Raw genomic sequence first — 14343 nt, 5'->3', positions numbered from 1 at the left:
TAAATTGGCTGAACACACATGAGAAGGATGTACAGTGTTTTCTTAACTGTCCCAATAACTCCCTGGCATTTTGTCCACTATTACAAACAATTTTGTGCAATAAAAAATTATTCAAGGACATGAAAGCCTTCCAAGCCAGCAAGCCTGCTAGCAGTAAGCTAGAAAACCTTGTTCTGTAGGTTATCTCAGTCGCAAACAAGCGAAAGAGTTCCAATTAGCTATTTGTAATATTTACTACAGTCTCCAAACTGTCAGCACATTATTTGCACTTTTATGCAGAGGTGCTGAAAATCAAATGGTTCAACAGACTAATAAACTATAATATCTTTTGTCTGCCACATCTGACCCTACATACTGTACTCTACTGAATGATATGGAAGCATTACTATATTGCACTGTCTACCTCAACGTCCTGTACCATCTGCTGCACACTGCACTTTATGTAGAGATGTGTTAGATCTGTGTTAGTCCAGACTTGACTGTGTGTAGGTTTATGTATCATCACAGTCGTGGAAGAACATTGTTTCATTTCATTTGGTACTGTGGTTACTTAATAGGGTTGAAATGACAACGAAAACCACTTGACTTCGATCTGCCAGTGTTGCAAATCCAGCAAAGGAGAACATTATACGTCCACATGTTCCTCTGATCATGCAGTTTCCATTGTAGAGTTCATGGTTACACCAACAAGTACTATAGAGTAGGGACTCAAGTTCATCTAATTCCAAGTTGCATTCATTCATTCATTCGTTTTCTGGACGGTGGACGGTGGATTCAAACCCAGAACCTTCTTGCTGTGAGGCATTAGTGCTAACCACTACACCACTGTTCCACCCCTCCAACTTGCAAAATCTGCAGTCACGCCGCAAGCTGAAGAACACTGGCCTTGTTCCATATGGTCATGAACATCAGCTGAACACAAGTACATTTATTTCCAAAATGTCAAACTTGTCCTATAAGATGTCTTTCCTGAGCCACCAGGTACAAAGTTTTTCTGTATGTATTGTGGTGTTCTGAAGGACCAACTTAAAAACGTAACGTTGATTCTGGAATTAGTCTAATTACTGAGTTGGAAGCAATTTGCAGTGAGGGAAGAGACTGTCAGGACTGAAATCAGCACAGTGAGTCAGGAAAGATGAACAGCTGGGGATGTTTATGTGTCATACACATCTGTCTCCTCCTTGTTAGAATTGTCCAGGTTGTAGAAATTGGATAAGACCATTGACAAGAACTGCCAAATCACCATGGGATTTGACTGAAGAGTTTACTGAAGAGTCTGAAGAGCATCGCTCAGCAAGGGACTGTCTACGCCTAACGGCTGTCACATGGCACACATAAGGTCGTAGAAGATATGTGGTGTCAAACAGTATAAATTATAAAACCCCCTGAGCTTCTGAAGGAAAATGTTTTATGTTTATAGTTCACATATATATCTAGAGACACACCACTCATAAATCAGTAAAGAAATAAGTTAAAAAATAAATATGGAAGATTTGAAATTAAATATGTAGCATAAAACTTCTTCTGACGGAGGGGTGATGGGCAGGTTGAGAGTTAATTAATAATCAAGAGATAACACCGCACATCAGATAATCACAGCCCATGTGTCAGATTGTTTCACCTGTTAAATTCAAGTCAGAACTTTTGCCCATCATATTTGTTTCATCAAAAGAGGTCTTTGTGTTGGGGCAGGTGTGGCTGGAAACCTGCGGCTGAAAAAAAAGACAGCAGAGGGGGGAGGAGGCCAACCCTCATATGTGCTGCCCTTAAAACAACAATCCTGCTTTCAACCTCGACTCGGCAATACTTTCCAAGTGATCACATCCTCATCATTCTCATCTCGTCAGCACCATGAGGTTAGAAATAATAGTCTGAAAAGAGCCAGTCCACCTTAATTCAAGATGAAGCAGTCAGAGAGCAAAACAATCAGAAAAACCATGGAAACATTTTCGCAGACTACGATAGACGCAGACAGAGAGGTGTGTTCACTCTCTCTGACAACTGCTATTATCTTACTATTTGCTTAATATACTCCACTTTAATTTTCTGCCCTGGCACCTACACTGGTCTGGAAAAACAGAAATAAATTCCTTCCCCCTCCTTCTTTCCCCCCATAGGTGGAGGTCTTATTAATGTTACCCTGCTGTCTGGCCCAGCTGAGTATATTTACTCAGTGTTAGGAGAGTGCTGGCCACAAAAGCAGGAATGTGTCTAAGTGTGACTTAAAAGCGGCAGTTACATTTAATTTTTAACTCATAAAACAAACACAGAGCGGCCCTGCGATTTTTATGAATGGCTGCTTTCATTACAAAACCCGCCCACCAATCAGCAAACTTAGCCCAGTTGTGAAACCACGCCCGTTTGGAAATGTCTAAGTTGCTGATTGGATAGAAGTATTGAGAGGGGCGTGGCTTTTCAGGCGTCCACAGCGACTATAAATTAGAGTTTAGATACTTATCCCCTTTAGAATAAGGACTACGGTCCGAACTATTAAGTGACTGAAACTCAGTGTAAATCTATTTAAGACTAAAAATCATTAAGTTGATTGTTCCTTGAAGGCACGGATTTAACTTTACTTGTATTTTGTGAAACTTTCAGCAGGCTAATCATGGCATTTCTGATCTACCTGACTGTACTGACAACAGCCGTCATCTCGCAGGTAAGACACTCCTCTCCTGAGAAAAGTTAAATGTGTCTGCGTGAGAGCCTGAAGTCTGCTTCTAGAAAGAATGCTCAAGGATTAGTTTATGTGTAATCTGTTGTTGATAACCAGTAAAACGCAATCAAACTTTGAACTCTTGGGTATGAACAGGAAAATTAAACCCCGAAGCAAACATCAGATTAAGATTGGAAAGATTACAAAGTAATTGAAAAATAAATCAGGGTGCATGGTTCTCACTACCAGTATATCCTTGCTTAAATAATAATGAATACAGCTCTTCTAAAGGTGTTTGCCTATGCTAGCAATCTGCATGTTTGCTCATGTCTACTTTTAAAGCACAGTGGCATGTTGATTCCAACAAACTGGAACAAGTTTGAGCCGTGACTCAAATCATGTGCCAGCAGAGGGACTGGGTACAAATCCTGAGCTGTCTAGACGCTGAGGGATGACTGGCCAGCACTGACTTGACTTGCTGTAGAGAGGCGTGCTGCAGTGTTTTGTGTGTTGTGTGTCAAAATTTGAGTCACAAGCTCTGGGGAGTCTGACACAGCTAACGCAGAATCAAAAATGAATGTGTCAGAGCTCTTCTTCACACTTTGATGCTCAAAGAAATGCTGAAACTGGTGCATTGAACTCCCCTGCTGATGACTCTAGCCCTGCCTGGTATGGCATACTCTGTGTGAATTTTCCAATCACCCACTCTGTGTGCTATTGCTAGAATTGCCTATTAATTGTACATCTTAAATGTAAAAAGTTTTATTTCTTTTCTCTTTCAATATTTGCAAACATCATTTGGCTTTTGTCTCACCACATGATCCCTCCAGGTGACTGCTAGCTGCCCTGCAGTGTGTGAGTGTTCCACAGAGCCCCTGGATTGCCCTCCAGGTGTTAGCACTGTGCCAGACAGATGTGGGTGCTGCAAGGTGTGTGCTGCACAGCTCAACCAAGACTGCAGCCCCATGAAGCCTTGTGACCACTACAAAGGGCTGGAGTGTAATTACGGCAACGATGTGACCTTGGCCTGGGGCGTCTGTCGAGGTGAGGGTGGAGGGAACCGTTTATGTTGGGTGGGAAGGAATCTCGCCTTGGAAATAGTTGCCACCTGCAGCTATCCAAACCCTGTTTGGTTCCACTGTTGTTCATGTCAAAACCAAGTGGTAACTTCTTAAAAATTATACTGGGAATGTGAAACCAAGGAGTCATGACAAAGGTCAGCTGAAAAAAAAAAAAAAAAGCAATCACAGCTCTGTGACTAAGCAACGTCTAACCTTTTACACAGGGAGACAGCACAGGGGCCTTTTTTAATAAGTCGAACATGTTTATGTCAGCAACAGGGGGGTTTCAGAGATAAAAATACTCCATCCTTACCATGCCAGTGTTGCCCCACAAACTATGAATAGCTGGTTCTTCCGTGCTTCAGAGACAAGGAGTCTGACACTTCCTGTTTCCTTATTTTCACTCTCCATATGACCTTGGAGGTCCCCAGTTGGATTTTTTTGGACTGCATTAGTTTGGATGAAGATAGGATAAACAATCAAGGGTATTAGCTGCCAAAATAAGATGTGGGGAATACGTTTCATACTTCCTACTAAAAGAAGTGACTGATTCTGTTTCTGTATGTGACCACGCTTTATTTTAAGTCATTAAATGTTTTATTTCAAGTGTATCTGTGACAATATGTGTGTCTTCAGCAAAGTCAGAGGGACGCACGTGTGAGTACAACAGCAGGATCTACCAGAACGGCGAGAACTTCCGCGCCGGCTGTAAACACCAGTGTACCTGCATTGACGGCGCCGTTGGTTGCGCTCCCCTCTGTAGCAACAAGCTGCCACCAGCCTCACCGTCCTGCCCTTACCCACGGCTGGTCAGAGTTCCCGGGCAGTGCTGCTTCAGTGTCGACTGCCACAAGGGCACCTGGCAACTTCCACCTAAGCACCAGGTTTGTTTCGTGTTGATGACAGGGGTCGCTACCAGTTTTATATTTAGGAACATGTGCCCAATAATTCAATTCAGTTCAGTTCAATTCAATTTTATTTATATAGCATCAATAACAATACAAATCGTCTCAAGGCGCTTTACAAAGCCCGGCCTGAAACCCCCAGAGCAAGCCTGAAGGCAACGGTGGCAAGAAAAACAGGAAGAAACCTTGAGCAGAACCCAGCTCATATGGAGGGACCCATCTGCCTAAGGCCAGCCGGGTACAGACAGAAAAGAGAGAAGAGAACAGCAAGATAAACATACATCTGTCATACACATATCTGACTAAAGCGTACATGTGGAATCTCATGATACAAACTGTAGGAGTGGATAACTGCAGGATTCCATGAAGACTGGGCAGGCTGATGAGACCACGACAACAGATGTAGTATAGAGCTCCACAGGAAACACACAGCTCCAGGCCAATTGAGGCGTAATTAATTGCTTACCACTGTGATGTTCTCTTGATTGAAAAACATATATGATAAAAGACAAGTTTTGTCCAACACAAGTAAATAGCAGCAGACCCGGTGCTGATTAACTTGCCAATTTTCTCAACTAATCATCATTAGACTAAAAGACAATAACATAAGGAAACTGACCAAACAGAATTTTTTTATTAATGTGCATGTACAGTTTCAAGCACTGGCAGAGACAGAGGATAGGGACAAGAGACTATCTTGTTTCTTTTCACATAATTCGGTCGCATTTTACACAAGCAAAAAGAGGTCATTGAACTCCTGAAATAGTTATTTTAGTATAACAGTTTTTAGTCAAAGTTGTACAAACACAGACAAGTGCTTTCAAGCATGACCTCTCATCAGACCGGCACCCTAGTAGTGACCCCTTGATATTCGCAGCACTTTGGTGATAAGACTGCGGAGTAATGCACAAAACACAGACGCAATGCAAAGATGAATCACACCGTCTCATCTTATCTCATCTCTCTTGGCAGGTGCCTCCGCCACAACAGCACCTGCCCAGACCTTGGCACCATCCTGCGGAACAACACCTTGACAATGAGCTGGTCCTCGCCAATGAGCTTACAGACGTCAAGTCCAGCAGCTGGGAGAATGAACATGGCTACAAACACCTGCCTGGTAAGAGGAAGAGAAACTGAGTGGGACTTTTTTTTTTTAATCTATCACAGTTTGACTCAGTTTTAAGAAATAATAAATGTGTAGGGCATTTTATATACTTGTGGGATTTCCTTTGCAATTATTATAATGGTAATGAAAATATATGATGCCCATATACAGAATGAGAGATCTCCCTGAGTTTTCACTTGGCGTCTTGCACAGGTTACACACTGAGTGTGTACAGAATATGACGGCTTCAAAGAATGATTCTTTGCTTTGATTAAAATGTTAATGTAAGCCTTTATTTTGAAGTGATTATGGTCCCAGATGAAAGGTCAGGGTATCACCAAAGTTACAGATGATCCTGAGAAAGACATGAATGTCTGAACCAAATTTCATGGCAGTCCATCTCTCAGTCGAGGTAGTGCTGAAGGAAAGGTCAGAGGATCTGTAAAGTCTATTGGACCAAGATGATCTTGAAAGCATAAAAATGTACCATCTGGGGAACATGTACTGAGTGTTGAGTTTTTTCAGCCTGAACATGGTGCCAGAATGGTTACAAAGGAAGATCAGAGGAAAGTTTGAATAAATAAACAAGATGTTGTTTAGCAGAAATAGGTTTTTTTTTCTTGCTCCCTTTCCCTGAGAATTGTATTGCAACTACAAGATTTATCTTGTGACCTTTTGCAACCATTTGTCAATTAGATTTTCTTTTTCTCCCTGCCTTCCTTCCTCTTTCATGCCTGCGGTGCTCCTCAGTGTGGAACCATCTGAAGGAGAAGAAGTGTCCAGTCCAGACCACTGACTGGTCCCAGTGCTCCCGTAGCTGTGGCATGGGTGTTTCCTCGCGTATAACCAACAAGAACTCTCAGTGCAAGCTGAAGAGAGAGACGAGGATTTGCACTGTGCGGCCCTGCCACACCCTGTCTGTCCCAGCCAAGGTGAGGTGGAATGAACTTGACCTGAGCTGAGGGAGAGGGAGACTGAACATAGGTCAATTACTGCCAAGATAACCAAAACATCTTATCTCTCATATGGTGAGGCCTTGCTGTCTTGTGATAACGCTTATCAATAAGGAATTATTACAACTAATTCCCATCATGGTGTTTGACTGTGGGATAAATTATCTTAGCCAAAACAATACCTGCTCCTTTTGGCTCTGCTTAGTTGTTTTCCTCCTTTAGTAAAGACTAGAGGTTAAATTGAATCAGTGCTGCAAAGAATGAAACATTAGATGTTCTGGCTCTGAGTAAATATGCTCTTATTGCTAAAGCCATCTTTATCCTGATCTTAAGAACAGAGATTAATGTAGCGGTACTTTCGGGAAGCCATGTGTCCACATGGGAACAGGGCAGTGCTGATTCATTCAGCAGTGTTTTGGTGGCAGGCAGGCACCTTTTTAAATATAGTTCCCCACCCCCGGCATTCCTGCCAAGCAACTGTCCATAGCTCGGCCCCGTCTGTGTACTCAGAGTCCAGGGAAGTGGTGTGTCTATATTAATCCTCCATGTTGGACACACACTCTTCTATGGTTTACCGAGTTAAAAGCTCCGCTGCTATGGGCATTGATAAGTGTCAGTGGTTTCACATTAAAAGACTTGCAAATGTTTAGTCTTTAATCTCAAATTTAATCACTTAAGTCTAAATATAATCCCCCCTGGAGTCCCTGATTTGGCAAAACAAGGGGAAGTCTGGTTCTCTTAATGTGTGACTAATGAGTTTGAGTTTAAAGCCTCTTAAATCTGCTGTTATGTAATAGGACGGGGCATAAAAGTCAAAGCTTATTAGATTCTTTTTTTTCTTATTTTAGTTTATGACTTGTTTTGATGAAGCCAACTGGGACACATAACACTCGTTATCATCCAGACTATGACTAACCTTTATTATCCAACCACAGAAGGGGAAGCGCTGCTCTCCTACCCAGAAGGCACCAGAGCCCATCCACCTGTCCTATGGAGAATGTGAGAGCGTCCGCCTCTACCGGCCTAACTACTGCGGCGTGTGCACAGACGGTCGGTGCTGCTCGCCACGCCGCACACGCACGGTTCCTGTGACCTTCGAGTGCCCGGACGGCGAGCGCTTCCAGAGGATGGCCATGTTTATCCAGTCGTGTAAATGCAGCGACGACTGCGGACACCTCAATGACGTGGCCCTTCCTCCACAGCACTGGATGTATGGAGACACACACAAGTTCATAGACTAGAACTGAGTTTTTGTTTGTTTGTTTTTTATTACTTAATTGTGATGACGACAGCTTTCTTAAAAGAGGAGGAAGCCTCAAGACGAGGGGCCATTTTTTTCTCAACCGGCTCCGAGTGAGTGAAGGCCACAGGCAGGAAGGACCTCCTTGGTAGTATTGGTACACAATCAACAAGGCAACCCATTTTTTAACATGTGAGACCGGAGTGGATTGTACACATGCCTGCTCAAACTGATATGGGACCTAAATAAGAGCCCTGAAATGCTCTGAACTGAAATTGCTGGTTGAGCTATGGTGGATTCTTTGACGCCCTCAGATCAGCCTGAGAGAGAAACACTACAAAAGCAACAAAGCACTTTATTTAGCACTGCAACTTGGGACTATAATAAATCAGCAGTGTACAAAAATCTCCTAACATGATCAGCTGCTTCAACAGCTTTACCTGCATGTAGCAGTGATGACTTAATATCCCACAATGCACTGTGACTACCAGCAAAATAATACCTTGTGTAATGTTACACAAAGAACTCAAAGCAAAATGTGAGCAACATTTTTTGTTTATTCAGGATATACAAGATAGCTCATAGTGAATATAAACACAGACATCAGTAGTGCCTTTATATGGCAAGTTTCCACGAACAAACATTGACTCAGTTTCCTTTAACTTGGATGATAAGGAACCCTATTTAACCTTGACAGGCATTCAGTAAGGACTGAACCAATGCCGACTGATTTGTTTTTGCATTAAATGCAACTTGGGAGAAATATCTTACATAAACCCGTATTTCTTGAGAATGTATGCTGGATCATAACGTATTCTGTAAATACATTTTCTTTCTTTTGATCCAAGTTTGTGTTATTGATACATTTATACTCCTTGTGGACTGGGACACTACAGTGTAGAGGTCTAAAAGTTTTTTGTTGGTCCATCCATGTGATAAAACTGGCTGCTGAGATTAAGTTTCATGTGAGGTTTTATTTTAACTCAACTTGCACAGTTTCAAATTATGCTTCCTGGCAGGCAGCGCAAGTCACAAGCCGTTTAGGGAAAAACATCAGCGTCCTCAAATGTTGATGGCGCCCCCTGCCTGTGAGCATAATTAACTACAGTCAAGTGACAATTGTATTCGATGATACTGTTTAATGTAACAACTGACATTATTTAATGTTTAAGTGCAAAATTAAATCCAACACTGTTAAATAAGATATAAAAACTTTATTTCTTTAACCAAAACAATATATTCATGGTTTTAACGAGGAAAACACTAAAACAAGCACCCTGCAATGACATGAGAAAATAAAAAATGTCACATCTTTATGAGCTTGACAACTTATATGGTGGCAGGTAGGACCATAACATAAAAAACTTTTTTTTTTTCCTTCTGAAATACAGGAACACGGAGGGTCATACCCAGTCTTCACACTTTGCACTCATCTGGACTGTTCAACTGCAAATAAGAGAAATGAAAGGATTTTAAGAAATGCTGTAAATGTACATGTCTTCAACTATTTGAAATGATGGTCAGTTTGTGTTTTCTGCACACAAGTTATCTCAGCTTATCATAGTGACAAAAGACAAGCCAAAGGTCATTTTAACAGTGAAGAGAGGAAATGCTCATAACTATGTAGTCACAAACAGGTTTTAAAGAAACCTAATTACCAGGATACTAGTGCACATAAACACATGGTTACTGAAAGTTAACATCTTCTAGCCAACAAACAGCACCTGTAAGCATCAAGAAAACTTACTGTAAGAGGAGATGTCGATCTCCTCTGGAAGCTCTGCTACGTTGACCTCAAAGCGGTCTTGAACTTCATTCAGGGTTTTGGCATCAGCCTCATCTGAAACAAAGGTGACGGCCAGGCCTTTCGTTCCAAACCTGCCAGCACGAGCCACCTGAGGTTATGAAAAAGAGTTGGGGTTTAAAACAGACTCTGCTTAAAAGAAAATTACATTCCAATAAGTTATTAGCATGAGCTTCAAATTTCTGCAAGTTTCTTCTACAGTTTAGCTTTTGAGCAGACACAGTAGTTTATCCAAAATGTGTTTTGGTCAGTACGGTACATGCTGCAGACACTTTTTTTTCACTTAATTATAATATAGCTGAACTGACTCTGTGAAGGTATGTGTCAGAATCCTCTGGCATGTCATAGTTGAAGACGATGTTGACTCGCTCAATGTCCATGCCTCGACCAAACAGGTTGGTAGCCACCAGGATGCGCCGCTGGAAGTCTTTAAACTGCTGATATCGAGATAACCTGTGACGGCAGAGGATCAACAACATTATGATCCAAAGGAATGACTATAAAATCCAAATCCGAGGGACGGTAAATCGCAAAAACTGACAAATTAGTATATTCCACACAAAACTAAGAAGTATTGATGAAAATGTATCCCCCAAAACAAAATACCATACAGTGAGTAGAGTGTGCTGCTTTATTATATGTGCTGCAGAAAAAATAATAATAATTACTGTCAATTTAAAGCATAAAGAAGCTCCTACCTCTCTTCCTGAGCCATGCCCCTGTGGATGGCAATAGCAGGGAAGTTCTGCTCCACCAGTAGCTGAGACAGAGCAACACAGCGATGCACTGACTTCACAAAGATCACCACCTACCAGGAGGCAAAACAAACTACTGAGTCCTGCATATTTTCATATTTATATTGAGAAAGAATGATGAGGGGGAGATGGAGGGGAAGGGAGGCTGTAGTATTGCTAAAAAGGTTAACAACAAATGATAGTATATGCATAACTAATTCTGACTCATCTCAAACAAATGCCAGCTATACCTGGTTGAACTCAAGCACGTCGAGCAGGTCAAACAGCTTTCGGTTCTTCTCGCTGTCCTTTAACTTGCAGTAATACTGCTGTAAGCCATGAAGTGTCAGCTTGGTCTCATCATCTACAAACACTTCCATGGGCTACACAGAAAAAAAAGGAGGATCAACATTAATCTTGTTTAAAGGCAACATCAGAAAAGCATGAAATAAGCCAAGTTTGGTTAGATAAACCATGCTCTTGTTCTCCTGCACTGCAGCACAGCCACAAGTATGACTGTTCAGACTGAGCCAAATCTGCTGAGGAGTTTTAATTTACCCCTTTATTATGGCCACTTATGACACAGACAGTCACAAGTGGGCAAAGCTAAAAGGGACTGAAAACTGAAAGATTCCATACTTCTGATTTATAAAGGCTTAAACATTTATTCGACGTTAAATACATCTATTAGGAAATCTACAGTCATGCACCTTAAGTTAGATATTATACACACGTAAGAAGTTACATTTTCAAAAATATGAAAATCAAACAGTTTACATGTAGCTCCACAGTGGCCCTAATGTGTAGAATTACTGTTAACTCACATCTTGCATGAATTTGCGGCAGACAGGGCGGATCTCTTTGCTTAGGGTTGCACTGAACATCATAACTTGCTTCTCATGGGGTGTCAGTCTAAAGATTTCCTGGACGTCACACCTCATGTCTGTGAAAAACAAAAACGACAATATAAGCCAATTTAACTTCTAATTCCACATCCTATAACACAAGCTGTCTTTTTATAAAATCCTCTTACTCACCTAACTGCTCCAGCATCTTATCACACTCGTCAAGCACAAAGTGTTTGATGTTCTTCACGCTGAGCGTCTTGTTACGAATAAGGGCTAGGGTACGCCCTGGAGTTCCTACAACAATGTGAGGGCAGTTCTTCTTCAGGACCTCCTCGTCCTTCTTGATGGCCATGCCACCAAAGAATACAGACACCTTAACAGTGGGCATGTACTTGGAGAAGCGCTCATATTCTTTGCTGATCTGAAAGGCCAACTCTCGAGTGTGGCACATCACAAGGACAGACACCTGCCACACAGGAAAAGAGGACAGTAGTCAGCTTTGTCTGCCTACTGTTTCATTGCTCTTTCAAGACTTTAGAAAATCAGTTCATAGTTACTTCTCTAATCATACAGTTCCCCTCAAAAATCCCAGTGATCATGAATGATTTAGGACTGGAACGAGTAAATAAGTGACATATTCATGTGAAAAGAAATATCAGAAAGACATCCTGCTGCCTACAGACTCCCTGTCCACTATTTACTGCCGTTTAGGCGATCGGAAAAATGACAGGCAGACCCAAGTTTAACGGTTAGTGCTAAACCCAAGGGCTGTATTGTCTCGGATCATAGTTCTGACAAGCTACTAGCCAATGGTCATAAACCTAATTCCCCACGCACTAACTTAATTATATGCACTTGGCTTTTTATAGCTGTGGACAGCCTGTAACAAGTGTTTCTGAATAATAAAACAGACTGAACTTGTGAATGAATAAAGCAGCCGCTGCAGCGTAGCTTTAAATATTGCGAATCACACTACTTCATACGTCACCCACTCATTATACAGAAGTATAGAGGAGGTATGATGACTTGGCATTGAATAGAACAGACTTTATTGTCATTTGCACAAGCGAGCTTGTAAAAGTGAACTCACCTGACCATCCACAGGTTCTATCTGCTGCAGGGTGGCTAGTACAAACACTGCTGTCTTTCCCATACCAGACTTGGCCTGACACAGGATGTCCATGCCCAGGATAGCTTGAGGAATACACTCATGTTGAACTGAAAATAAAACAAATGGCAATTATACTAATGTTTGACATTCTGCTTAATTTACAATGCTAAGATATTATTGTGCAGTTTTAACAAATGTATTACTTGTAGGAGTGTGGCTTTCACTTAAACAACTATTTACCTTCTGATGGATGTTCAAAACCACAATCAACAATGGCACGGAGCAGCTCTGGTTTGAGGAGAAAGTCCCTGAAGCCCGAGCTGTGGATGGATACGTATGAACCCTTCACTTCCTTCTTGTTTGCTGGGGTGCCGCTCTCTGGGGCTCCCTGAGGCTCCTCATCCTCCTCATAATCCAGAAGTTCATTATCAACATCGGTCTCTGCCATCTGCATAAAACATGTAAATAAGGCAATGTCTCACATATTTTAAAACAGCAGGCTCAAATCTTTTTAAGTTTCTCAAATCTGGAGATGCTATTTTGACATTAATATTTTACCGATATCGTCTATTTTGTACACCAAGCTATATACATTGATCGATTAGGTGCCAATCATTAAAAAAAAAATGTGTTGTAAAAAGAAAAATATTAGCTTAATGCTAGTATGATCCCAACCCTCAGCTGATTGGTATATTTGTTAAGTTAGCGACCATGTTGAATGGAGTGTTTGTTTAACCTTAGCAGACCGTAGCTCGTGGCAGAATGAATGAAAGTTATTTAACATCTGTGTATTTAGTGCCTAACGACCAAAGTGTTTCAAATAATACATTTAGTCGTTACAAGCACGCCAAGTCAAACCGATAGCAACCCTGTGCGTGACCCGGCAGACGGAGTACGCTCATAAACAATGGAGTCATCGTCCTTCTCGTTCATTCATACCGGCTAGTCAGTAAGCTAGCAGCTACAGACATTGTATCTGCATTGCTCAGGTCTCTGACACAACACCGCTATGTGTGCAACATTTAAAGAGGACGAACGGTTGGAAACAAAACTGCTCACCAAAACTATAGCTAACTAAGCCTAACAGGCAAGCGTTATCTCAAATCAGAATCGGCTAGATCAAAACCAAGCTAACGTCAATGCGCCTAGCGTGTTAGCTACCGAAGAAACCCCCGTATTTCCAAATCTAGAGACCGTTACAAAGTATTCAAAACATTTCTCTATTATTAAAGAATAAATATGTCTACACAGCCGTGAACGCGATGTGCAAAGAACGGGGTAACTGCAACGTTACCTTGTATGTACTATTTGATATTCCACGGACGTCGATGTGCGTGAATCCCCCGAGCTAGCAAGCAGTAGCTGTTCACAGCGGAATCAATGAGCAGAGTGCGCACACACGTATGCTGCGTTTAGGTACACCTCGTAAAATGTTTAGCTTTCGGAAAACATTTATTAAAAGAACACATTAAGCCGTTTTTGAACCATGACAACAACAACAAAAATATTACGCTTTATTTCATTTTATATGTCATATAATACTAGCCCTCGCGTTGCGTTTCAATTTTGTCACGTAAGAACTACATATTATTCAATAACTCCAATAACACACATCGATGAATGTGTTTCGTCCCAATTTTACAAATGGGAAAGTTTGCTGGGAGTGAGGGTTAATGAAAGGTTAATACTACTTACTGCTACCTCTTGAATTTTGTACAGACCGTTTACACAACAGTTATACATTCATGCCATGTTCATGTAAGATATAAAATATAAATTGATGTCATAAGATATAGTTACATAGTTCTAATTTATACAGGTTAAGTATATCTATAATATTTCCAGATCTGTGTACATACCATCTGCTGTCGACCCTGAGACCTGCACATTATTGTTTTTAATCGTTTGTCTTACCTATGTACAGTA

The 14343-nt window shown here is 41.3% G+C and overlaps 2 protein-coding genes across 2 annotated transcripts; one reads left to right on the top strand and one right to left on the bottom strand.

Moving 5' to 3' along the window:
* The first annotated feature begins 2391 nt into the window (after positions 1-2391).
* On the top strand, positions 2392-8358 carry LOC311501654 (CCN family member 1-like). Its single transcript, XM_084563610.1, has 6 exons — positions 2392-2659; positions 3487-3700; positions 4354-4601; positions 5595-5739; positions 6478-6659; positions 7616-8358. The coding sequence occupies exons 1-6, from the start codon at positions 2609-2611 to the stop codon at positions 7919-7921; spliced, it is 1146 nt and encodes a 381-aa protein (XP_084419736.1). The 5' UTR covers positions 2392-2608; the 3' UTR covers positions 7922-8358.
* A 761-nt stretch (positions 8359-9119) lies between these two features.
* LOC311501645 (ATP-dependent RNA helicase DDX39A-like) lies at positions 9120-13801 on the bottom strand. The gene is made up of 10 exons (XM_084563598.1): positions 13712-13801; positions 12658-12865; positions 12397-12524; positions 11496-11772; positions 11283-11401; positions 10710-10841; positions 10423-10532; positions 10033-10177; positions 9668-9815; positions 9120-9366 (listed from the first exon to the last, which is right to left on the bottom strand). Exons 2-10 carry the CDS (start codon positions 12863-12865, stop codon positions 9350-9352), a joined length of 1284 nt encoding a protein of 427 aa, XP_084419724.1. The 5' UTR covers positions 13712-13801; the 3' UTR covers positions 9120-9349.
* Positions 13802-14343: the final 542 nt, after the last annotated feature.

Source organism: Chelon labrosus (assembly GCF_963514085.1).
Source record: "Chelon labrosus genome assembly, chromosome: 2".
NCBI lineage: Eukaryota > Metazoa > Chordata > Actinopteri > Mugiliformes > Mugilidae > Chelon > Chelon labrosus.
The sequence above is the reverse complement of the archived record's forward strand: the minus strand, read 5'-3'. Positions and strand labels throughout refer to the sequence as shown.